We start from the raw sequence: 27443 nt of genomic DNA, 5'->3' as shown, positions 1-27443 counted from the left end.
CTAAATTAAATTCTACAGAAAATAAATGTTAATATTTTAAAATGAAATTATATCTTACTTAACTCTCTGTAACTATGTAAATATGCTTATCTGTTAGAAATTACACTATACATATGTTAAATGTGATTGCCCTCCCTTTTCTGTGATACACCTGAACCAATGTTTTGCACCTGTAATGGGGGAGTGGTTAATACCTTTATTAAGGATGAGTTTTCAGGTGTTGGTATAGGTCACTGAAGAAGTTAGAACTATGAAACGCGTTTGACCTTGTAACCTTGCTGGCGTGTATGCCTTTTTAGTGTAGTTCAAAATAAAGGAGCTTTCTACTTTTAAGCCTTTGGACTGACGGTACTTTATTTATATTCACCCTAACCTACCTACCCCTTTGAGTGCGAGGATTCCAGTTGTTCAACTATTCTTACCTTTGAGGGAAAAAGGTGAAGTTCCCTGCACATATCCTATCTGCACCAGTCAGACCGGAACGTTTGTTTTGATCATAGCTCCCGTGGGGAGCGCTGAGGAGGTGAGACAGAGCGGTGCTGCAGAGGCAGTGAAGACACAGCACAGCGCGGCACAGAGAGAGGTGAATGAAACTGCCCAACACACTGAGCGCTTGCTTACGGATTCTGGTATGTGACAGATAGGTATGGGTCTCAGTGAGACTCCTCTGTTTGGATCTGGGAATCATGGGATAAGTCCTTCCTTAGGGGGGATTTGTGAACAGGTTGGGGTTCTTTAATCATGTGATTTTCCTGCTTTGTGTATTGGATATTTGTCCCTGGGGCTGAGACAGGAGAATTACTTGTAGGATTTAGTGGGGCTTAGTTGCTGCCTTTTTCTTGCATGTTTTTTTGGATTTTACGGTTCACCTTATGACCGGGCGTTGTTACGCTGGGTTTGTTCGCTTCCGCATTCCTGTCCGTGTGGCGATGAAGATTTTCTGCTTCGTTTGGATCTGTTCACAGGAGGTGGTGAGTGCCCCAGCCATTGTGGGTGTCAGGTGCCTTTCGTTATTTTGTTTTTTATATTATCCTAATTCTCTCTTTGGTTTTAACCATGGAGGATTCTGAAGCTGAGACGGTCGTTGTTTCTGATTCCGATTCTTCCTCTTGTGAGAAAGGTGCTTTGGCCCCACTGACGCAGGTTTATCAGTCCTGTCTCTTGTGCCTTCTTAGAGTGCCTGGTTCCTCGGGCTTGGGGAGCCAGGGGCCTATTGAGCCATCAGCCTCTGGGGGCTCTGTTCCTCAAATGGCGGATTCCCAACAGCACCCTTCCTCTACATTTGCGGGTAACCCTAATGTTAATTCTCCCTCTGCACAGGGTGGTTGGTTTCCCCTGGAGATGGCGGGTCATTTCCGCTTCAATATCTTGATGGTGCTGGTTTGCCTGCAGGATCCAGAGGTTTCTGCGCGGCTGTGTTCTTGCCCGATTATCCCAGGTGTCTAGACTTCGGGTGGGTCTATTCAGTTACCTCCGGGGGTGAATATTCCTCCATGTTGCACCTTTCATAATCGGATCGCACAGCTGCAGTTCTTCTCCGTCATCTTTACGACTTATTGGAGGATCCCAGAGTTTTTTTGGCGAATGCCTTCGGACTGCCTTCTTTTCTACTTTTTATTTGATTGTTCCTTCTGGAATTTCTGGGATGGACTTGTTTTCTGTTACATCCTTGGAAGTTATTTGTGGACTGTTGGGTCCAGAATTTGTGTACACTTTGTTGTGTTGTTGGTGACGCCTTTTGCGCCTAGCAGGTCCGGCAGGACCTTGTGTGTTTTGTTTTATTGTTTGTTTTCACAAACTACTCTATACATCTACATCCGGGCCTTCGGGTCCACATACCTGTAGAGATTGGGCATGCCACTCTCTCAAGGGGCTGGGTCGGTGGCTTCCGCCACGTCGCTTTGGTTCTCCTTCAGGGGGGCGGGCCCTTCTCCGCTAGGGCGGTTTTTGGGCCTTGGTCTTCTTGCTACCCTCTGGGTGGTTTTTAGACTCCTAGGGTCTCTGGACCTCGTTTCGTTCCGCTTTTAATGGATCCTCTTCGTGGATCAGCGGTGGAGCGTTTGTCGGTATGCGAGACTTTGCGGGTTCATGCCTTCATTCTCTGTGCTCCGGCAGCGGTGTTTGGGGTGGCTAGCCTGTGACTTGCCACGTGGGGGCCTGGTTTGCCTTTTTCACTGCTGGAGGCTTCGTCTAGCTGGAACCTGGTTTTATTGGGGTCGCCTTATTCTCTTTGGTTCTGGTTCTGGGTTTTTCCAGAATTTTCTCCACCCTCTTAGGGTCGAGCGCAGATGTGGGATCCTAGTTTCTGGATTTCGCAGAGTTTTGCTTTGTGTCGTGGGTTCTATCACCTTGAGATCGGTTCTGCGTTTTTTCCCCCCGCAGACCTCTCTTAGGTTTTTCTAGATTTCCCGTTGTTTCTTCCTTGGGTGAGGAGTGTCTGACCGGAATTTTGGTCGGGGTCCTTTTCTTCAGGTCTCTTTGTGGATCTGGGATTGGGCTGGGATTCCGGGTGGTGTTGGTATAGTTCTGTCTATGCTTGTCCCGTTTTTTTCTCGCTGGCGTTCTGGTTGAGTCTCACCCCTCCTTATGGCTGCTCAGGGCCTTTACTTTTCTGTACGGGAATGTGTTCTAGACTTCCTTTGGGGGTCCGTTATTCTGGTGCTCTAACCTTGCATCAGCATCCTGTGTAGTGCCTTAGTAGGGTCACTTTGTCTTCGGGTCTTCCCCACCGGTTTCTGCTGTAGGGCCACGAGATTGCTACCTCGGGTAGTCTCTGCTCCTTTGGGGGCTGGCTCGTTTTGGGTTAGTTTTGACCCCTGTGTCGAGTTTGTGTCCAGGGGGGCAAGATTTCCCTTGTCCTCCGTCTTCCCTTTGGAGATTTTTTTTCTCTGGGGGTGTGTTCCTTTTGTCTCAGCTTCAGGGATAGAGATGCCCTTGGGAATGGACTTCTGGGTTCGGTGTTCATCTGATGGTGGGACTCTGCCCGTGTTCTGGTTGCACTCTTTCGAAGGTGGCTGGTGGTGTTTACTCCCTCTCGTTCAAGGGGGGGTGGGACTCTGTCCCTGGACTTTTCACTGTTGTTGACAGGTTGGTCTTTCCATGTGTGGGTGGTCCTTGTTGCGGCAGTTCTGCAGTTGTGGGGGATGTCCCTGTTTATCTCAGGATCCTAAGCTGCGGTTCTGGTCATCTTTTGACTTTTCTGCTGCTTCTGTTTCTTTCAGATACAATGGGTCCCTGTTGAGGTGCTCTCTGAGCTCTCAGGGGGGTTTGGATCTCTGAATTTTCCCTCTATGGAGGGGTGTTTTGTCTAGGAACTTGTTTTTTCTGGTTCCTTTTCTCCCCAGCTGCGGGGTTCTCATTGAGAGGTGCCTCGGTCTCTTTTTCGGTTTAAGGCGAGCTCCTTGGTTCCCTCCAGCTGGGGAACTGGACAAGGGGGTTGTTTTCCCTTTTTCTGTTGCCGCACTATAGCATGCTACTTAGTAGTCTGTGCGGTTTTTGGTTTCTCAAGATTTTTTGTTCTCTTTCGGTCTCCGACTTGGTCGTGTTTGACTGATGATGCTCTTTTTTCTGGCATCTAGTGAGGCTTTCCGGAGTCTCCCGAGCTAGTTTGATCTGCCTTTTGGAAGACAGGGTTCTGGTTCGTTATCCCTCTACCTTGCTTTTTCCTTTGGGGATTTGTTGGTCATGGTTCCCTTATGGGGCCTGTGTATGGAATCTGCCTCTGGGCGATAGTGTGCTTAGAGTCCTGTTGGCTCGGTGACTGATGTTTGTGTCCTTGGGGCCCCTTTTTTTTCTCCTTGTTTTTTGCTACCTGCTTTTGGATAAAGCGGGACTTTTTATTTATGGGATGTGGTTCAGTCCTGGTGCCCTCAGATTGGGCAGCCACTTACCCTCCCGTTCTTGGCATTCAGTGTCCTCTTTGGCTTGGGTATAATTTTCCCACAAGTAATGAATGCGGCTGCGGACTATTTCCCATTAGGAAGAAAAATATAAATTATGCTTACCTGATAATTTCATTTTCTTCCTTGGGAAAGAGTCCACGTCCCGCCGTTTTTTGATGTTTTTTTTTCATGTGTTGTCTTCTGGAACCCTTTACCCTTGATATTTCTTCAACTGATCCTTGTTCCTCGGCAGAATGACTGGGGGATAGGGGAAGTGGAGGAGTATTTGAGCTTTTGGCTGGTGTGTCTTTGCCTCCTCCTGGTGGCCAGGTTCTTATTTCCCACAAGTAACTAATGCGGCTGTGGACTCTTTCCCACGGAAGAAAATGAAATTATCGGGTAAACATAAAATGTGTTTTTGCATTCTTTTGCATGAAAAATCTGTTTACATTTAAATGGAAAACTTGGTGTCAGATTTTCTCCCTTTTACGCTGTGCAAATTAATTGTTTACAGATAGTTCCTTTGTCTTTCTTGTATCATTTGAAAACACTTTTTTTTTGCCTTTTGAAACGGTCAACTATACTGAAATTATGACTACTGCGGTATTCATGTAAATAAGACGTAACAGCAGCAGAAATCAACCTCCCAGTTTTGGGTGAGAAAGAGCTCATCCTATTTAAAAGGGTGTTCCTGCAGCTTCTTCGAATACAGTGAACTAATATCAGCTAGTGCCTAAGTACATTGTCCTTTTAAGATTTTTCATGCAAAAAATACATTTTGTTTTTTAACTGCTGCTCTTTAACCCCTTAACGACATACGTCGTAAAGGGTACGTCTTGCACAAACTGGTCTTTAAAGACCAGTGACGTACCCTGTACGACGTTGGGGTTGAAAGCGGATGGAAGCGATCCTGATCGCTTCCAGACGCTTTCTGGTTATTGCAGTGATGCCTCGATATCGAGGCATCACTGCAATAAAAATTTTTCCCCATCCTATGCAGAGAGAGCCACTCTGTGGCCCTCTCTGCACCGGACATCGATGGCCGCAATCGGTGGGTGGGAGGCGGGTGGGCGGCCATCGATGGCTTGCTGAGTGCAGAGGTGGGCGGGGTAGCTGGGGGGCGCGCACGGACACGGGGGAGGCGGGCGGGCGTGTGCACGGGGAGGGAGCGGGTGGGAACCATTACACTATGGAACAGTTTGTTTAAATTTAGAGGGAGAGAGGGGGAATAAACATTTTAATATAAATAAAGTGATCTGGGAGGGGGTGGGGGTTTATTCTTGGGGGGGGGGAAGCTACACTACAGAAAAGTGAGGAAAAAAATTAAAAATATTTTTTTTTTGTAGTACTGGGTACCCAAGATGGCTCCCAATAATGTAGAGGGGGAGGGTTAGAGAGCTGTTTGGGGGGGGGGGGGGGATCAGGGAGGTTTGGGGCTAAGGGGGATCCTACACAGCAGCATATGTAAATATGCTTAAAAAAAAATAAGATACCTTTTATTTTAGTACTGGCAGACTTTCTGCCAGTACTTAAGATGACGGGGACAATTGTGGGGTGGGGGAGGGAAGAGAGCTGTTTGGGAGGGATCAGGGGTTCTGATGTGTCAGGTGGGAGGCTGATCTCTACACTAAATCTAAAATTAACCCTGCAAGCTCCTTACAAGATCCCTAATTAACCCCTTCACTGCTAGACATAATACACGTGTGATGTGCAGTGGTATTTAGCAGCCTTCTAATTACCAAAAAGCATCGCAAAAGCCATATATGTCTGCTATTTCTGAACAAAGGGGATCCCAGAGAAGCATTTACAACCATTTGTGCCATAATTGCACAAGCTGTTTGTAAATAATTTCAGTGAGAAACCTAAAATTGTGAAAAATTTTAAGTTTTTTTTAAATTTGATCGCATTTGGCGGTGAAATGGTGGCATTAAATATACCAAAATGGGCCTAGATCAATACTTTGGGTTGTCTACTACACTAAAGCTAAAATTAACTCTACAAGCTCCCTTCATGCTCCCTAATTAACCCCTTCACTGCTGGGCATAAAACACGTGTGGTGCGCAGTGGCATTTAGCAGCCTACTAATTACCAAAAAGCAACGCCAAAGCCAAAAGTCTGATATTTCTGAACAAAGGGGATCCCAGAGAAGCATTTACGACCATTTATGCCATAACTGCATAAGTTGTTTGTAAATAATTTCTGTGAGAATCCTAAAGTTTGTGAAAAAAATTCTGAAAAAGTGAACAATTTTTTTTATTTGATCGCATTTGGCGGTGAAATGGTGGCATGAAATATACCAAAATGGGCCTAGATCAATACTTTGGGATGTCTTCTAAAAAAATATATATACATGTCAAGGGATATTCAGGTATTCCTGACAGAAATCAGGGTTCCAATGTAACTAGCGCTCATTTTGAAAAAAAGTGGTTTTGAAATAGCCAAGTGCTACTTGTATTTATGGCCCTATAACTTGCAAAAAAAGCAAAGAACATGTTAACATTGGGTATTTCTAAACTCAGGACAACATTTAGAAACTGTTTAGCAAGGTTGTTTTTTGGTGGTTGTAGATGTGTAACAGATTTTGGGGGTCAAAGTTAGAAAAAGTGTTTTTTTCCATTTTTTCCTCATATTTTATAATATTTTTAATAGTAAATTATAAGATATGATGAAAATAATGGTATCTTTAGAAAGTCCATTTAGTGGCGAGAAAAACGGTATATAATATATGTGGGTACAGTAAATGAGTAAGAGGAAAATTACAGCTAAACACAAACACCGCAGAAATGTAAAAATAGCCCTGGGACACTCAATCAAAATTAAAATTTCACTATTCAGTTAGAGCATGCAATTTTAGACAACTTTCTAATTTACTTCCATTAACAAAACATGAACTGTCTTTTTATATTTAAACTTTTTGAGTCACCGGCAAATACTGAGCATGTGCAAGAATAAGTGTGTATGCATTTGTGAATTGTGTATGCATTATTAATTCTGCTTCTCTATTTCTTAATATTATTATGCACTACAAGTGTGTGTGTTGTGGTTTTCGATGTCTTTAGATGGTTAAAAAGCAATAATTGTGAAAATAAAATATTTATATTAGAGAATAAACACTAGAACGTAAGTAGTTGCATTTACTTCCTGTTATATTACATTTGGCATATTAATATATCCTATTGACACCCTTTCCTGTTTGAACTTTAAGATAAAGAGCTTCAGGTTCCTTTCCATTCAGGCTATGTGGAAACTTAATACACCACCCTTTTCAACAATTTTAAGCATTTGAATTCATTAAAATACATTCTGTATTCACAATGTCACTCAAGGAGTTTTTGCTTTCACTGCAATAGCATGAATGTAAGCGCTTATGTAGTTGAATAAATGTGGCTGTCTTTGCGTAAAAATGATATTAAGATGCCAGAAGTATAGTTGACAACAGGACATAGCCTGATTTATTTGCTGGCTGATGATTGTAAGATGTAGAAAGTAGCTTGTTCTGTAAGATTTGCTTTGGCAAACATGCTTAATATCGAGAAGAAAACGTGAGTTTGTGGAAGCCTTTTGGAAATCGTTTTGGATTCCATTTCAGTCCAAAAACAAAGTGAGCTACTCAGTTGACTTTCATTAAGTTCTGAAATTATAATAATTTGGTACTAGCCTTTATTATGTTAACCCACTGATAACAGAAAAGGGTTGGAAAACATTGCAAGGTGTTAAAGGCCACTTAAAAATTTACATCATTTTGGTACCGGATTTTATATCATGTAAAAAATTCAGCCCTTTCAAATTTGTTAGAAGCCAGGGGAAGCTTAAAGAGACAATAAAGTCAACATTAAACTTTCATGAATCAGATAGAGCATGCAATTTTAAACAACCTTCTAATTTGCTTCTGTTATCAAATTTGTTTTGTTCTCTTGGTATCTTTTATTGAAGAGTAAAACTAGGTAGCTTTATAAGAGCTCAGGAGTTTGCACGTCTTTAGTACTGTATGGCAGCAGTGTTTTGCAACATTATTTGTAACTTTGTTATACAATGTTGCAAAACACTGCTGCCATGAAAGTTTACTTTTGACTTTACTGTCCCTTTAATATGAGCAGAGGTAACACATTATTATTGCTTGGATCTAATGAGTTAGCTCTAGCTGTGTTAATGAATTTAGTTTTGAGCCTAGGCTTCAAGGTACTTTTAAAATATCTAAGCAGACAAATGCCAAAGGTTTATCATTTAAAGGGACAGTCAACACTTACTTTAACATGTTTTTATATTGAAAATAACAAAACGGAGGTCCGCCTACGCTATACCCCTCCTGCCTTGCCGCCTTGCTTCTGTCCTAATCAGCGGCGCTAACTACTCTAATACCCGGTAAATATGGATGCCGGACTCCCCCCACCATTACGTAGCTGCCTTCTTCTTCAACTGATAAGCAAATCAGAATCCAGTCCTCGGACTGAAATTGCACGCGCTTGCAATTTCTGTCCGATGCCTGGATTCTGATTTGCTTATCAGTTGAAGAAGAAGGCAGCTACGTAATGGTGGGGGGAGTCCGGCATCCATATTTACTGGGTATTAGAGTAGTTAGCGCCGCTGATTAGGACAGAAGCAAGGCGGCAAGGCAGGAGGGGTATAGTGTAGGCGGACCTCCGTTTTGTTATTTTCAATATAAAAACATGTTAAAGTAAGTGTTGACTGTCCCTTTAAGCATCATTAGAAGTTGGTTTTTTTTTAATCAGAATGTTTTACATCATGTAATAAATTGAGTTTCGTTTTATACGTTTGATATTGAAAATACTTGGAAATGAATCTGTCTGTTCTCCCTGAAAAACAAAAGCCATTTACAGTATAGTGGTATAGCTGCCACAAAGGGACACCAAAGTTATTTTTTAGTAATGATTTCATTTAAAGGGTACATTTTGTTGTAGCAAAATGAAATACTGAAAACGTAATCCTTGTTCTGTTGTTAAAGTCACGTAAATAATTCACATGGTCATACATTGGATATCAGGTCATGCCACAGGTTCTAGAAATGTCTGCAGTTTTACAGATAAATCCTAGTTAGTATCAGGAGCAGCTTAGGAGCTAGCTGTTGATTAGTGGCAAAACAAAAATACCTCTTGTTGGCTACCTCCTAGTAATGCATTGTTTTCTGAAGGTGATTTTAACTATGTGTTTAATCACAATTGCTAGACATGGTTATATACAAGCAATCCTATTATATAAAAGGCCAATTGTGTTTGTCCGAAGCTGTCATGCGCAGTAGAGACAGCACAAGGACAAACACACCTGGCCTTTGAGTCCTACTCCCTAGCTGATCTGCGGCAGAAGTGGGCGTGGCTGGGTGTGAGCGGGGGAGTGGTCAGTGTGAAGGGGACGTGATCTGGTATGAATGGCCAGGAAGGGGCATGGCCGGGATAGAAGGGGGCGTGGCCGGGTGCGGTCGCTAGATAGAGAGGGAAGAGAGCTAGAGAGTAGGGGAGAGACAAGAGGGAGAGGGGGGGAGAGAGAGAGGAGAGGGGGGGAAAGAGAGGAGAGGGGGGGAGAGAGAGCGCAAAAGAGATGGGGGAGAGTGAGAGCTCAAAAGAGAGGGGAGAGAGAGCGCAAAAGAGATGGGGGATAGAGAGCAAAAGAGAGAGGGGAGAGAGAGAGCGCAAAAGAGAGGGGGAGAGAGAGAGCGCAAAAGAGAGGGGGAAGAGAGCACAAAAGAGAGTGGGAGAGAGAGAGCACAAAAGAGAGGGGGAGAGAGAGAGGAGGGGAGGGAGAGAGAGAGGGGGGGGGAGAGAGAGAGGGGGAGAGAGGGAGGGGGGGAGAGAGGGAGGGGGGGAGAGAGAGGAGGATGGGGAGAGAGAGGGGGGAGAGAAAGAGGGGTGGGAGAGAGGGAGGGGAGAGGGGGGAGAGAGAGCTCAAAAGAGAGGGGGAGAGAGAGCGCAAAAGAGATGGGGGAGAGCGAGAGCAAAAGAGATGGGGGGAGAGTGCGAAGAGAGGGAGAGAGAGAGCACAAAAGAGAGTGGGAGAGAGAGCGCAAAAGAGAGGGGGGAGAGAGAGAGCGCAAAAGAGAGGGGGGAGAGAGAGAGCGCAAAAGAGAGGAGGGAAAGAGAGAGCGCAAAAGAGAGGGGGTAAAGAGAGAGCGCAAAAGAGAGGGGGAGAGCTCAAAAGAGAGGGGGGAGAGAGAGAGAGCTCAAAAGAGAGGGGGGAGAGAGAGAGAGCAAAAGAGAGGGGGAGGGAGAGAGCGCAAGGGGTGGGACCGCTGTACTGCAAAAAATGGCCCCTGTGAACGGGCTTTAGGACTAGTAGAGCAATAATAAAATGCATTAAAGCATTTTCTTTTTATTCTTTTATATATAGAGAGAGAGGCTTAATTACAGAGGTTAAAAGTATTTTAAGATACCCATGTTGGCTGTGAAAAACTGGGGAAAAGATAGATAATAAGGGATTGTCTGTCTTTTTAAACAATAATCATTTTGGAGTAGACTGTCCCTTTAAGATTACATATGCAACCCTCTGAATGACATTGTTTGTCCTTTAGTGAATTAAAGTAAAGCCAGGAAAGAGAGGGGGGAGAGAGAGAGCAAAAGAGGGGGGAGAGAGAGAGAGAGCACAAAAAGAGAGGGGGAGAGAGAGAGAGCAAAAGAGAGGGGGGGAGAGCGCAAAAGAGAGGGGGGAGAGAGAGCACAAAAGAGAGGGGGAGAGAGAGAGAGCAAAGGAGGGGGAGAGAGAGAGCACAAAAGAGAGGGAGGGGAGAGAGACAGAAGAGGGGAGAGGAGAGGAGGGGAGAGAGGGGGGAGAGAGAGAGGAGGGGGGGAGAGAGGGGGGAAGAGAGGAGGGGGGGAGAGAGGGGGGAGAGAGAGAGGGGAGGGACAGAGAGCTCAAAAGAGAGGGGGAGAGAGCGCAAAAGAGATGGGAGAGAGAGAGCTCAAAAGAGGAGGGGAGAGAGCTCAAAAGAGGGGGAGAGCAAGAGCAAAAGAGATGGGGGAGAGAGAGCAAAAGAGAGGGGGGAGAGTGCGAAGAGAGGGGGAGAGAGAGAGAGCGCAAAAGAGAGGGGGAGAGAGAGAGAGCAAAAGAAGGGGGAGAGAGCACAAAAGAGAGGGGGGAGAGCGCAAAAGAGAGGGGGGGAGATAGAGAGCGCAAAAGAGAGGGGGGGAGAGAGAGAGCAAAAGAGGAGGAGAGAGAGAGCACAAAAGAGAGGGGGTGACAGAGAGGGGAGAGAGCGCAAAAGAGATGCGGGAAAGAGAGAGCGCAAAAGAGATGAGGGAGAGAGAGAGCACAAAAGAGAGGGGGTGAGAGAGGGGGGAGAGAGCGCAAAAGAGATGCGGGAGAGAGAGAGCGCAAAAGAGATGAGGGAGAGAGAGAGCACAAAAGAGAGGGGGAGAGAGAGAGCGCAAAAGAGAGGGGGTGAGAGAGGGGGGAGAGAGTGCAAAAGAGATGGGGGAGAGAGAGAGCGCAAAAGAGATGAGGGAGAGAGAGAGCACAAAAGAGAGGGGGAGAGAGAGAGCACAAAAGAGAGGGGGAGAGAGAGAGCTCAAAAGAGAGGGGGGAGAGAGAGAGCTCAAAAGAGAGGGGGAGAGAGAGAGTTCAAAAGAGAGGGGGGAAAGAGAGAGTTCAAAAGAGAGGGGGGAAAAGAGAGAGCGCAAAAGAGAGGGGGGAGAGAGAGCTCAAAAGAGAGGGGAGAGAGAGAGCAAAAGAGAGGGGGGACAGAGAGAGAGAGCAAAAGAGAGGGGGAGGGAGAGAGCGCAAGGGGTGGGACCGCTGTACTGCAAAAAATGGCCCGTGTGAACAGGCTTTAGGACTAGTAGAGCAATAATAAAATGCATTAAAGCATTTTCTTTTTATTCTTTTATATATATATATATATATATATATATATATATATATATATATATATATATAGAGAGAGAGAGAGAGAGAGAGAGAGAGAGAGAGAGAGAGAGATGCTTAATTACAGAGGTTAAAAGTATATTAAGATACCCATGTATGCTGTGAAAAACTGGGGAAAAGATAGATAATAAGGGATTGTCTATCTTTTTAAACAATAATCATTTTGGAGTAGACTGTCCCTTTAAGATTACATATGCAACCCTCTGAATGACATTGTTTGTCCTTTAGTGAATTAAAGTAAAGCCAGGAAACATTACTTTAATGCAAAAGTTAGAAAAGTTTTATTGAAACCCAAAGTGTACAGAAGTCTAAGGTGTAAAGATGTTAATGGCCTTGATGAATACCATATTATAACTGACCTAAAATGTACCCTTGTGTGCCTTATACAGACTTAGTGAATTTACCCTGTTGAAAAAGGCTGTTGGAAAGGTAAAAACATTAGCTAAGGACTTGTTCCAAATAGAGTGAGAGAACTTAGTAATTAATAATATTGTATATTGGCTACTTTACTACATAGACGTGGAACGTGCCAGATGTATGTTAACAGCCTCATATGTTGATAAAGAGCCCTCGCTTATTAGGAATATATGTGCCCCAGCCAGGCAATTAATAAAGAATCAGTTGTAGAAGTTGCATTGACATAGATGGAACTGAATCTTTAGGCTTCTTTCATGCAGATTAATAAAGAATCAGATTTATGCTCCAAAAAAAAAAAACAATCTCTGTCTAGCTTTTATTTTCTCAAAAAATAATATATATATATAATGTATTGAATGCAGGCTTTCCTTAAGAGAATCTGTTCTGGAAACTAAACACATTATTTAATAATTAAAAACTTGGAAGACTAAAGATTAATTCTGTGACATCCAAAGCTTTAGCATTGTTGCTAGGAGACACCATAAAATAGCTGCATTCAGTTTTTTGCCAATGCTTAGTGGAGAACTTCTGAAAAAATCATGTGGCAATAGAACCTAATTTTTGTACTGGTGGACCACTTCTCTAGCAGCAGGCAGTGGTTATACAGAATTTGTAAGTGCTCACTTAACATAAAAAAAATAAAATAAAGTTGTTTGCTGTTTTTTGTAACACAGTCTGTTTTTTGTAATGTTTACTTTGATTTAACTAAAGGAGTACTGCTTTATATCCTTTTAAAATGGCTACTTTATTAAACACTAAACAAATGCTAGATAGAATGATGCATTCAAATAAAATATTAGTCTAAGAATAACATGTAGATGTATTTTTTAAAGTTTAATTAGTTGTTTAACTATTGACAAAACAAGTGTAAAGTTTTAGTGTTTATACAATAATGGGGGCTGCCATGTTGTAACTTAGGTTTCTTTCTGTGCTGTGGCCAATAAGGGAAAGTTATAAAAAGGTCACTAGAGTGAGCAGCCAATGGCTGTGTGGAATTTAACAGTGTTCTGCACTTCTATTTCTAACAGGAACTGTAAAGCTCACAATTTCAGAATGGAAGTACAGGAAAATATGACAAAATAAATAAAGTATATTGCAGATTTTTTTATATATGTACAATTTAGCATTTTATATTATCATATCAAAGTGTTTAATAACCTTTTAAAGTATTCAAACAGGTATTTTTTTTTTCTCTATTATTATTATTACTCCTATTATCAATTTTTCTTCATTCTCTTGCTAACTTTATTTGAACAGCAAGAATGTACGTTTAGAAGCCGGCCCATTTTTGGTTCACAACCTGGGTTGTCCTTGCTGATTGGACAGAACCAAAAGCGCTGTCCAGTTTCTGAAGCAAAAATTGGCTGGCTCCTTAGCTTAGATGTCGTCTTTTTCAAATAAAGATAGCAAGAGAATGAAGAAAAGTTGATAATAGGAGTAAATGAGAAAGTTGCTTAAAATTGCATGCTCTATCTGAATCATCAAAGAAAAAAATTGGGTTTAGTGTGCCTTTTAAGGGGATTTGACTTTGGGCTGGATACTATTCTTTAGAACCGTTTTCTAAATTGGTTTAAGGATACAGTTTTGTCCTGCCCATGGTAAAATTGTTTAAGGATTTGGATCACTGAATGCCAAAAAGAATCTGTTTGTAACATTTAAAATGTTGTTTTTTTAAAATAGAGCTGACTTTATGTATGCATTTATATCTGGGATGAAAACAACTTCTTAAAATCGGTATTTTTTTAGCAATAATATATATATATACTTAATTATTTAAGGTAAATTATTTTTCTGAAATTTGAAAAAAAAAATTGTACTATTAACATAACATGATTCACTGTTTTCCATTTACATGTTGGATATATTTTATACATGCTATAATCATAAAACTATTTTATTTAACTACATGTCCAGTTAAAATAAATCACATACCATATTTAACAAAAGAAAAAAAAAATTAGGAATATTTTCCTGATTTTGGCCATGACCTGTTCTTATTTAATTTGCTGTAGTTGCCCAACAATTATAGAAAAGTATTAAATTCTATTTAAAGAAAAATAAAAAAAAACAATTGCCGAAACCCGGGATCGAACCAGGGACCTTTAGATCTTCAGTCTAACGCTCTCCCAACTGAGCTATTTCGGCACTTGTCTAAATCTTTTTCTGTATTTGATTAGAGTACAGATAACAATGTGTACTGGACAGTCTATACTAAATGGTCTGTGTACATTTGTGATTCTATGTATCCTTTAGTCTCCAGATAGATGACAGTTGATCAGAAGTAACAAAAAAAATCAATAAAGAATTACATTTTTAAAAGCCTGTGCAGTTTCTATATTAAGACTGATTAATCCTCAGAGAAAAAAAGAATGAAGAGTCAGTTCTGATAGGTGATTATAGGTGCTGCCATATTCAAGTCTAAAATAGTAGCCAGTGATGATATATATTATGGGCATTAATATTTTATAGAACTAAATACACTGTAGCATTATTCTCTAACTTGAATTAGAATGTTCTTGCTGGTGTAAGTTACCCTCCACATCATCCTTGTAAAATGATCCCAAACCACCAGGTGTACTTAATGGCTGTGCAATTATTTTGTAAACTCTCTAGGGGGCAGGGCCCTGTAATCACAATGTGCCTATCCTGTCTTGTCTTTATTTATTCTATACTTTGTATAGTGCTGCTGAATCTGTTGACTCGTTAAAATTAAAGAAAATAGTAGTAGTAATAATAATAGCTGGTTCATTCCAAAACAACTTAATGAGCTTTAAAGACACTAAACCCAACATTTTTCTTTAATGATTCAGATAGAACATACAATTGTAAGCAACTTTCTAATTTAATGCTATTATTTTTTTTTTAAAAAAACGTTCTCTTGCTATCTTTATTTAAAAAGTAGGAATGTAAAGCTTAAGAGCTGGCCCATTTTTGTTTGAGAATCTGGGTTATGCTTGCTTATTGGTTTGCTAACTCTGTCTACCAATAAGCAAGCGCTATCCATGGTGCTGAACCTAAAATGGGCTGGCTCCTAAGCTTTAAATTCCTACTTTTTAAATAAAGATAGCAAGAGAACAAATAAAAATTGAGAGTAGGAGTAAATTAGAAAGTTGCTTAAAATTGCATGCTCTATCTGAATCATTAAAGAAAATGTGGGTTTAGTGTCCCTTTAAGTCTGGAGACTTTGCTGGCCATTCAGTGATTTCAAGCCTACTGTCTTGTTCTGTGGTAGTTCTGAAGTAGACTGAAGGTTTGTTCCCCAAGGCAGAACATGCTGTGATCTGAGATGTCATTGCAGAAAATGAAGCATGTCTGCAGAAATAACCGGACACGCGCAGGAACTGTTAGCGCTTTAACTTTGCAGCACTGCTCCACATCAGGCTCTTCTCTTTAAACAGCGCTGTACTCCGGCTGCACTGTAAGTTCTCCTTAACATAGTGCAGCCAAAGTGAAGTGCTGTTTGAAGAGGACAGTCAAATACAGAGCAGCACTGCATAGCAGCAGTGCATTGATTGATGACCGTCAATGCTTTAGTGTAACTGCCTAATTTAAAATTGAACTCTGTTTCAAACTGACCTGCAGATACATTTTAGCTAAAAAAAACTCTCAATGCCGTAAACAAAAAAAAGTTCTGCCTCTGGGGCGGTATGTTTTGAGTCATTATCTTGCTGTAGGAGGAACTTTTTACCAACAAGCTGTATACCATATAATAGTGCTGTGGTAGTCTTTTTGGATCATGATGCAACTCACTCTGTGCAAGTCGCCAACTCGGGTTCCAGCACAAGAGCCCGAGATCATCATACCTCCTATTTAATGTTTGGCTGTTGGTGTCATACAATAAGAAACAATACTTTCGCCTACTCAACGCCAAACCAAAAACCTGCATGATGAACCAACGATTTAAAATGTTGCTTCATTGGTCTATAAGGCATTCTTACTGCCACTCGATCTGTCAAACCTGTTGCTCAAAGTCTTCTCTTCAAGTTTCACCAGTTTAAAGGTGTGTTTAAAGCTGTAGTCCTGTGAGCCAGATATCACTCAATCTGTTGACTTTTGGAAACCTGTCTTCTGATTTTGTACTGCTTAGGGCCTGCCAGACCTCCTCCCGTCAGAGTTCCTCCAGTTTCCAAGTGCCTCACTGACATCCTCACTATATTTTAATGATTTATTCTGACCCCTTTTTTGTGTAATTTAGCTCTAAAAATTGAACAATTTCTAATTAAATCTTGAAATGCTTTCTGCTGACTTATCAAGGCTAATTCTGCTACATAACGGTCTCTAATTGACTTTATCAGATATTAAAAACTAATTGCATAAAAAAAAGTTTTCAAGCTGACAGGATTTTGAAGACATTTCCCTTGTTTTTCAATATTTTACAGTTCAGGCCGTGGTACTTGTCTAGATAATGAGCCTCCAAAGAGAGATTTCCTTTACCCTGCAGTGACTCCAGGTCAGGTGTATGACGCAGATGAACAGTGTCGCTTTCAGTACGGAGCAACATCACGCCAATGTAAATATGGGGTAAGTGGGGTAAGGAGTTGCCATCTTTAGATCATTTAAAGGTTTAAAGATATTATTATCATTATTATTATTTGCATGTACAATGCTATTTGAAGCATATTTTGCATCAGAGGTAGGCTTAAAGGGACATTATGGTTCAAAAAGGACATGCTATAATTTGTTAGAGCATTTCATTTTAGCACCACAGACAAGGAGTTAAAATACATAGCTGAACTACTGCTTGGGACCAGCGGTTGTCCGTGGCTCCTGAGTGGTATTTCAGCAGTGGTAGTCACACAGCTGGGTAGAGCATTTAATTTTTGTACTACAATGCCCCTTTTAACATGTACGTGGCATTAAACTCTAAATTTAATTCACAATAAATTAATCTAGTTAAAAGCACAGAAATTTCAAAAATGAAATTTGAATTTACATTTTATATAGAAGCATTTTTTTTCTAGTAAAAGTTGTTTCTTGTTTTCCGGCGTCATATGCACATATGCTGCGAGTGTTCTGTTCACCAGCGTTCAAACACCACACATTCCAAGACAGTCCGCAGTCGCTTGCATGACACAAATTAAAGGGATACTAAACACACTTTTTTTTTTCTTTCATGGTTTAGATAGAGCAGGCAATTTTAAGCAACTTTCTAATTTACTCTTCTTATTAATTTTTCTTCGTTCTCTTGCTATCTTTATTTAAAAAGCAGGAATCGAAAGCTTAGCAGCTGACCCATTTTAAGTTGATTACCCTGGATAGCGCTTGCTTATTGGTGGCTACATTTGGCTAACCAATAAGCAAGCGTAACCCAGGTTCTTAACCAAAAGTAGACCGGCTCATAAGCTTTGCATTCCTTCTTTTTAAATAAAGATGCATGAGAACAAAGAAAAAATGATAATAGTAGTAAAATAGAAAGTTGCTTAAAATTTAATTATCTGAATCATTAAAGAAAAAAAATTGAGTTTAGTATCCCTTTAAGTTTTCACTGATACAGTACTCACCACTGCCAGTGTTTTAAATACTCGTACATGGGGCATTCACAGTGTATGTGCATATGCCACTGAAAAACAAGAAGTATTTTTTCTAATTTAATCCCTTTAAGTACATAAAAATGTAACAACACTGCGCTATACAATCATCATTTTTTTTGCTTGCTTTTGCTGTCTTACATTTGCTAAAACCGTGCTTGTCCCACGCTCCTGGAGTGCAAAGTCTAGAGCCTGTATAATGCAAAATGTGCTTACAAATGCTATTCATATACACAACAAGTGCTTTACCAGCACTAAAACTTCAGCTTAATAATAATCACTGTGTAGTATGTAGTTGATCTTGTTATTTAGCATTATACTTAGGTTACAAGGTTTGGCTTTTCGCCTCTCTAGGGACAAACACAGTTTTGGCATAAAAATAATATTTTATAGTAAAAGAAATTGTGAATGTAAATTGCAATGTTGTTTAAAGGGACAGTCAAGTCCAAAATTTTTTTTAATGATTCAAATAGGGCATGTAATTTTAAACAACTTTCCAATTTACTTTTATCATCAATCTTGGTATTCTCAGTTGAAAGCTAAACCTAGGAGGTTCATATGCTAATTTCTTAGACCTTGAAGGCCGCCTCTAATCTAAATGCATTTTGATAGTTTTTCACCACTAGAGGGCATTAGTTCATGTGTTTCATATAGATAATATTGAGCTCATGCACGTAAATTTACCATGGAGTCAGCTCTGATTGGCTAAAATGCAAGTCTGTCAAAAGAACTGAAATAAGGGGGCAGTCTGCAGAAGCTTAGATACAAGGTAATTACAGAGGTAAAAGGTGTATAATTATAACTGTATTGGTTATGCAAAACTGGGGAATTGGTAATTAAGGGATTATCTATCTTTTAAAACAATAAAATTCTGGTGTTGACTGTCCCTTTAATTTTCATGATTTAAATCAGTAGTTTATGGGAAATATTTTAAGTTTAACATCGCTTTAAAGCTTTTAAAATATATGCTTGCTTGCTAATATAACATCACTTTAATGACACTAAAGTCTGAGTTTAGCACATCAATTTTTAGTTGTTTGTGAAATCAGCAGGGGTTTAAAAACACATACGCTACAGGTATTTGGTGGGAGGTGCTTGGCAAATGGGAAGTTACATTATTTGCTGTTACAAAAATGTGTTGTCAGCTGTTGATACTATGCATTTGCAGCATGAGGCAAGATGATTAGAAATCTACATATTTAGTGGTTTCACAATTCTGTTAAATAATTGAAATTATTTGTGCTTTATCTCTGACCTTAAAGTTGTTGCTCAGTTGCATATTAAAGGGACAGTAAACACCAGAATTGTTGTTTTAAAAGATAGATAATCCCTTTATTACCCATTCCCCAATTTTGCATAACCAACACAGTTATAATAATATACTTTTTACCTCTGTGATTACCTTGTATCTATGCCTCTGCAAACTGCCCCTTTATTTCAGTTCTTTTGACAGACTTGCATTTTTAGCCAATCAGTGCTGACTCCTAGGAGCTTCACGTGCCTAAGCTCAATGTTATCAATATGAAACACATGAACTAAAGCCCTCTAGTGGTGAAAAACTGTCAAAATGCTTTCAGAATAGAGGCAGTCTTCAAGGTCTAAGAAATTAGCACATGAATCTCCTAGATTTAGCTTTCAATTAAGAATACCAAGAGAACAAAGCAAAATTGGTAATAAAAGTAAATTAGAAAGTTGTTTAAAATTACATGCCCTATTTAAATCATGAAAGATTTTTTTTTTACTTTACTGTCCCTTTAATGCATATTACTCTTTACTCGTTCACAAAATAGCTATTGAGTTCATCTTCTGCAGCTTTAATTGGATATAGGTATTTCTTGCAATATTGTTAATTTTAGTTTTTTCCATTAACACTATTTTCTGGGGGGGGGGATGAAAAAAGTAATATATATATATCCAGAAAATTCTAGCTCCGATGTCCTGTAGGCTAAAAGAGAGATGTAAAGTATTAAATGTGGCACCTGTGGCTGCAATCTGTGGAAGAGATGATGGGGATGTGGCTTTTTTAGTGACTTCTAATTTCTAAATAAGAGTTGCTTCCAGTCACTATTTTCAACAAAAATCCACATCAGCCAACTATTTTTATTTTTATTATTATTATATATATATTTGTATTATTATTATTATATATTATTAAAGGGACATTTTATTTAGTGTAAAAAAATGCTCTATTAAGTGTATTTTTGAGCATTTTATGTTTTTAACAAATTTCCTTTCTTTCTCTCTCAAAATTATTTGAGCTTTATCTCTGACCTTAGAGTCATTGCTCAGATAAATATTAATCTCCGACTCTTTTTTTAATCATTCACAAAATAGATATTTTAGTTAATCTTCTTCAGCTTTAATTGGATATAGGTAATTTTAGTTTCTTATTAACACTTCAAAAAAATAGGTAATTGGCAAAGTTAAAAAAAAATCCCAAGCAATCATCTATGTATAAATATATTTGTATGTGTATAAATGCAGTGGCATTTACTTTGACTTTGAAATAAACAGTAGATTTTTTTCTGTTAAATTTAAAGTAAAGTTTAAAGGGACACTGAACCCACATTTTTTCTTTTGTGATTCAGATAGATAGAGCATGCAATTTTAAGCAACTTTCTAATGTACTCCTATTATCAATTTTTCTTTGTTCTCTTGCTATCTTCATTTGAAAAAGAAGGCATCTAAGTTTTTTTTTTTGTTTCAGAACTGTGGACAGCACTTTTTTATTGGTGGATGAATTAATCCACCAATCAGCAAGGGCACCCCAGGTTGTTCACTAAAAATGGGCCGGCATCTAAAATTACATTCTTGCAGTTCAAATAAAGATACCAAGAGAATGAAGAAAATTTGATAATAGGAGTAAATTAGAAAGTTGCTTAAAATTGCATGCTCTATCTGAATCACGAAAGAAAAAATTTGAGTTCAGTGTCCCTTTAACCCCTTAACGACCACAGCACTTTTCCATTTTCTGACCGTTTGGGACCAAGGCTATTTTTACATTTCTGTGGTGTTTGTGTTTAGCTGTAATTTTCCTCTTACTCATTTACTGTACCCACACATATTATATACCGTTTTTCTCGCCATTAAATGGACTTTCTAAAGATACCATTATTTTCATCATATCTTATAATTTACTATAAAAAAAATATAAAATATGAGGAAAAAATGGAAAAAAACACACTTTTTCTAACTTTGACCCCCAAAACCTGTTACACATCTACAACCACCAAAAAACACCCATGCTAAATAGTTTCCAAATTTTGTCCTGAGTTTAGAAATACCCAATGGTTACATGTTCTTTGCTTTTTTTTCCAAGTTATAGGGCAATAAATACAAGAAGCACTTTGCTATTTCCAAACCACTTTTTTTCAAACTTAGCGCTAGTTACATTGGAACACTGATATCTTCCAGGAATCCCTGAATATCCCTTGACATGTATATATTTTTTTTTAGAAGACATCCCAAAGTATTGATCTAGGCCCATTTTGGTATATTTCATGCCACCATTTCACCGCCAAATGCGATCAAATAAAAAAAATTGTTCACTTTTTCACACATTTTGTTACAAACTTTAGGTTTCTCACTGAATTTATTTACAAACAGCTCGTGCAATTATGACACAAATGGTTGTAAATGCTTCTCTGGAATCCCTTTTTTCATAAATAGCAGACATATATGGATTTGGTGTTGCTTTTTGGTAATTAGAAGGCCGCTAAATGCCACTGCGCACCACACGTGTATTATGCCCAGCAATGAAGGGGTTAATTAGGGAGCATGTAGGGAGCTTGTAGGGTTAATTTTAGCTTTATTGTAGTGTAGTAGACAACCCTAAGTATTGATCTAGGCCCATTTTGGTATATTTCATGCCACCATTTCAACGCCAAATGCGATTAAATAAAAAAAAAAGTAAAATTTTTCACAATTTTAGGTTTCTCACTGAAATCATTTACAAACAGCTTGTGCAATTATGGCACAAATGGTTGTAAATGCTTCTCTGGGATCCCCTTTGTTGAGAAATAGCAGACATACATGGCTTTGGCGTTGCTTTTTGGTAATTAGAAGGCCGCTAAATGCTGCTGCGCATCACATGTGTATTATGGCTAGCAGTGAAGGGGTTAATTAGGTAGCATGTAGGGAGCTTGCAGGGTTAATTTTAGCTTTAGTGTAGAGATCAGCCTCCCACCTGACACATTACACCCCCTGATCCCTCCCAAACAGCTCTCTTCCCTCCCCCACCCCACAATTGTCCCCGCCATGTTAAGTACTGGCAGAAAGTCTGCCAGTACTAAAAAAAAAGCTATCCTTGATAAAAAATAAATAAAAAAAAAAGGCATATTTACATATGCTGCTCTGGAGGATCCCCCCTTAGCCACCAACCTCCCTGATACCCCCCAAACAGCTCTTTACCCATCCCCCTCTAACTTATTAGTAGCCATCTTTGGTACTGGCAGCTGTCTGCCAGTACCCAGTTTATAGTAAAATATGTTTTTATTATTTTTTTTTAAATGATTTTCTGTAGTGTAGCTTGCCCCCCCCCAAAAGACCAACCCACCACCCCTCCCAGATCTCTTAGATTGACATATATGTAAATATATTTGGCAATCACTGCCACTTTAATCCCATCACTTTTCTGTAGTGTAGCGGTTCCCACCCGCTTCCTACCCCCGCGCGCGCCCGCGCGCGCACCCTCGTGCACGCGCGCGCGCCCGGCGTTCCCGCCCACGATCCCGCCCCCCTCCACATGATACGGCCCATCGATGGCCGCCCACCCGCCTCCCAGACTGGCTCCCACCCACCAACGAAACCGGCCATCGATGTCCGGTACAGAGAGGGCCACAGAGTGGCTCTCTCTGCATCGGATGGCCAAGGGGGGTTATTGCAGGATGCCTCGATGTTGAGGCATCACTGCAATAACCGGAAAGCAGCTGGAAGCGAGCAGGATCGCTTCCAGCTGCTTTCCAGACCAAGGACGTACGCCACACGTCCTCGGTCATTAACTGTATTTTTTTTGAGGACGTGTGGCGTACGTCCTTGGTCGTTAAGGGGTTAAGGACCACAGCACTTTTCCATTTTCTGTCCATTTGGGACCAAGGCTATTTTTACATTTCTGCAGTGTTTGTGTTTAGCTGTAATTTTCCTCTTGCTCATTTACTGTACCCACACATATTATATACCGTTTTTCTCGCCATTAAATGGACTTTCTAAAGATACCATTATTTTCATCATATCTTATAATTTACTATAAAAAAAAATTATAAAATATGAGGAAAAAATGGAAAAAACACACTTTTTCTAACTTTGACCCCCAAAATCTGTTACACATCTACAACCACCAAAAAACACCCATGCTAAATAGTTTCTAAATTTTGTCCTGAGTTTAGAAATACCCAATGTTTACATGTGCTTTGCTTTTTTTGCAAGTTATAGGGAAATAAATACAAGTAGCACTTTGCTATTTCCAAACCACTTTTTTTTTTTAAAATTAGCGCTAGTTACATTGGGACACTGATATCTTTCAGGAATCCCTGAATATCCCTTGACATGCATATATTTTTTTTTAGAAGACATCCCAAAGTATTGATCTAGGCCCATTTTGGTATATTTCATGCCACCATTTCACTACCAAATGCGATCAAATAAAAATTTTTTTTCACTTTTTCACAAATTGTTTCACAAACTTTAGGTTTCTCACTGAAATTATTTACAAACAACTTGTGCAATTATGGCATACATGGTTGTAAATGCTTCTCTGGGATCCCCTTTGTTCAGAAATTGCAGACATATATGGCTTTGGCATTGCTTTTTGGTATTTAGAAGGCCGCAAAATGCCACTGCGCACCACACATGTATTATGCCCAGCATTGAAGGGGTTAATTAGGAAGCTTGTAGGGAGCTTTTAGGGTTAATTTTAGCTTTAGTATAATGTAGTAGACAACCCAAAGTATTGATCTAGGCCCATTTTGGTATATTTCATGCCACCATTTCACCGCCAAATGCTAACAAATAAAATAAAGCGTTACATTTTTCACAATTTTAGGTTTCTCACTGAAATTATTTACAAACAGCTTGTGCAATTATGGCATAAATGGTTGTAAAAGCTTCTCTGGGATCCCCTTTGTTCAGAAATAGCAGACATATATGGCTTTGGCTTTGCTTTTTGGTAATTAGAAGGCAGCTAAATGCCGTTGTGCACCACACGTGTATAATACCCAGCATTGAAGGGGTTAATTAGGGATCTTGTAAGGAGCTTGCAGGGTTAATTTTAGCTTTAGTGTAGGTATCAACCTCCCACATGACACATCACACCCCCTGATCCCTCCCAAACAGCTCTCTTCCCTCCCCCACCCCACAATTGTAACCGCCATCTTAAGTACTGGCAGTAAGTCTTCCAGTACTAAAATAAGAGTTTTTTGGGGATTTAAAAAAAAAAAAAGAGATAATTCTGCTGTGTAGGATCCCCCCTTAGCCCCCAACTTCCCTGATCACCCCCCCAAACAGCTCTCTAACCCCCCTCTCGGCCTTATTATGCGCCATATTGGGTACTGGCAGCTGTCTGCCAGTACCCAGTTTGAAATCAAATATGTTTTTTATAACATTTTATTATTTTGTTATTTTAAAAATAGTATTTTCTGTAGTGTAGCTGCCCCGCCTCAACCCCCAACCTCCCACCCTCCCAGATCGTTAACATTTGTAATGTTCCCACCCTCTCTCCCACCGAGTACCACCTTACAGTGTTCCATAGTGTAGGGTTCCCACCCGCACGCGCGCACCCGCTCCCGTGCACGCGCGCGCACTCGATCCCGCCCCCCTTCCCCACCGATGGCCGCCCACCCGCCTCCCACGATCAGCTCCCACCCACCAACAAACAGGGCCATTGATGGCCGATGCATAGAGGGCCACAGGGTGGCTCTCTCTTCATCGGACGGCTAAAAAATGTTATAGCAGGATGCCTCAATATCGAGGCATCACTGCTATAACATGAAAGCAGTTGGAAGTGATCAGGATCGCTTCCACTGCTTTCAAAGACCAACGACGTACGGGGTACGTCCTTGATCATTAACTACATTTTTTTGCAGGACGTACCCCATACGTCGTTGGTCGTTAAGGGGTTAAAGTTAATCCGATTTTCCCTCTCCCTGTTTCATGTTACAGCCATCAGCCAATCACAGAATGTATATACATATATACAGTGCACTTTTGCATATGCTCAGTATGAGTTGGGGCCTCAGAAAGTTTGCATATAAAAAATGTGCACCTTTTTATAATGGAAGTGTATTGGGAAGTTTTTTTTGTTTTATATTTTTAAATTGCATGCTTTATCTGAATCGTGAAACTCCTGATCTAGACAAAACACATATTTTTCTTATTTGTATTAAAACAATAATAAAAAAGTCTTATTTCTCTGAACATATTCTGTTTATGAAAAGAGAAGCCATGAGTGTAATGAGGAATATATATGGAGACTGTTAAATGTTTTGAAACAATTGCCGCATCAGATTTGCTGAATGCATTTGGCCCTAATTTGAATCTCTGAGAATCCTGGATATAACTAACACATGTGAAGGATTAATAGGCTGTTATGTATTTAACACAGATTGTGAAGAGAACCGTAGCTGCTATTTTATGTAGACGCTTCTAACATATACCAGACTACTGCATTTTTTATTAGGGCATAACTGGTGCTAATTGACTTTGTTATGCCAACAACTTAATCTTTTATAACCACCCACTGATCAAACCCTCCATTGCTGTCCTAAATTAGATTTATGTATTTCCTGTCTTGGCTTCTAAAATAATATTTTAACAGTATAGTTTTAGTATGTATTTGTTCTTCTGTTTTTCCACTAATTATATCCATTTCCTAATTTTTGAATTTATCAAAAGAAAACCATTATGAACTGATCCTAATGAGCAACTTCCTAGGAGGATTCCTACTATCAATAAAATTTTACATCCTATCACACCTTTTTATAGTTTCCAGATGTTCCTTGCTATCTTGATAAGACATTTTCCTGCCTAAGTGGTAATATGATTTTTTTTATTTTGTTGGAATCATGAGGATTGATGTGTTAAAGCTATAGCAAACACATTGAGATCATTATATAAAATGTTTAGTTATTCATAATGAAAAAAAGTTTGCAATACATTTTCATTATTTATTTTGCCCTCTTTTCATGTAATTTATCTCTGAAAATTGAGCAATTTCTAATTCTCAGAACTTGAACCCTGCTGACTTCTGGTGGCTTACTCTGCTACACAGCTATCATTAATTGACGTTATCAGATAATAACTGCAAAACAATGCATTTAATACTAACTTTATGACAGTGGCTTGACTTCTCTGTGGACTAAAACCCAGATAGGCTCTTCCAAATAAGGCAAACGATGGGTGGAGTTTAGCTGTTGAAAAATAATTGCAGTGAAAAGGATGAAACAGGAAGTCACGAGATCACAGCTGCAATCACGTGACTCCAACGCAGCTGATTGGATCTGGGGGACTGCTTACGTCCTAGCCACGTCTTCCAGTTGGATCTTCCTGTTTCTTTAACACTGGAGGGAGCAGAACTCTTGACTTGTTAGGATGTTCCATGCTTTACTAACGGCATCAACAGGTTAATGTGCTTTAAAAACATTAAGTCTTGCTTGAATGTGTTATTCTATAGCAACCAAACAGAATTGTCTTGTAATTACCAGTTATTTACTGTTCCTTTAATATGCTATATATTTTTTTGTTTGTTGTTAAGTTAACATATGAAATAATTTATACCTCTTGGAACTGAACAGAATAAGAAATGCTTTTTTACAACACAGTTTGCTTTTATTTATATGGGGCAATTAGTAAAGGTAGAACTATCACTTTAAATGGCCTTAAAATTCCTGACATTTCTTAAGAGCACTGAAACCCAGAAAGGGTAATAGATTTTATATAAACAGTATGTAAATTAGCAATTTTTTTTATCAACATAAATGCCATAAATCCACATGTTAAAAGACCTAGAAACCCACATATCTATAATCTAGAGACTCAGGAAACAACACAGAGGACTGAAATGTGCCCGTTGCAGAGTAAAGTAGCACTCTGCATGTTAAGGAGGTAGATTCCAATGTGAAAAAAATAAAATAATAATAATAATGGTGGTCCCCATCCATAAGTTAGCCCTTTGGTAGAGCCTTTCATTAGCAGTAGTAAGAAATAAATGGTTTAATGGAAGCATGGGAATTTACATATTTCATTATTTGCTAAACTTTTATCAGGGTACAGGCCAAGATGTGGGATATTCACTTATTTGCACATATGTTTAAAGGGATATGAAACCCAAACCTTTTCTTTTGTGATTCAGACACTATTTTTAAAAAATGTTTCCAATTTACTTCTATTATATAATTTCTCCAACATAGGTGTGTCCGGTCCACGGCGTCATCCTTACTTGTGGGATATTCTCTTCCCCAACAGGAAATGGCAAAGAGCCCAGCAAAGCTGGTCACATGATCCCTCCTAGGCTCCGCCTACCCCAGTCATTCTCTTTGCCGTTGTACAGGCAACATCTCCACGGAGATGGCTTAGAGTTTTTTAGTGTTTAACTGTAGTTTTTATTATTCAATCAAGAGTTTGTTATTTTGAAATAGTGCTGGTATGTACTATTTACTCAGAAACAGAAAAGAGATGAAGATTTCTGTTTGTATGAGGAAAATGATTTTAGCAACCGTCACTAAAATCCATGGCTGTTCCACACAGGACTGTTGAG

The 27443-nt window shown here is 39.6% G+C and overlaps 1 protein-coding gene and 1 non-coding gene across 2 annotated transcripts in view; one reads left to right on the top strand and one right to left on the bottom strand.

Moving 5' to 3' along the window:
* Nucleotides 1-27443, top strand: part of ADAMTS6 (ADAM metallopeptidase with thrombospondin type 1 motif 6) — a 400513-nt gene that overhangs the window by 227404 nt on the left and 145666 nt on the right. The window contains 1 exon segment of the mRNA XM_053701330.1: nucleotides 16547-16688. Coding sequence (XP_053557305.1) covers nucleotides 16547-16688 — 142 coding nt within the window.
* Nucleotides 14240-14312, bottom strand: TRNAF-GAA (transfer RNA phenylalanine (anticodon GAA)). Its single transcript has one exon. It is a non-coding gene; the product is annotated as a tRNA-Phe (tRNA).

Source organism: Bombina bombina, chromosome 2, assembly GCF_027579735.1.
Source record: "Bombina bombina isolate aBomBom1 chromosome 2, aBomBom1.pri, whole genome shotgun sequence".
NCBI lineage: Eukaryota > Metazoa > Chordata > Amphibia > Anura > Bombinatoridae > Bombina > Bombina bombina.
This window is presented reverse-complemented; position numbering and strand designations above follow the sequence as displayed.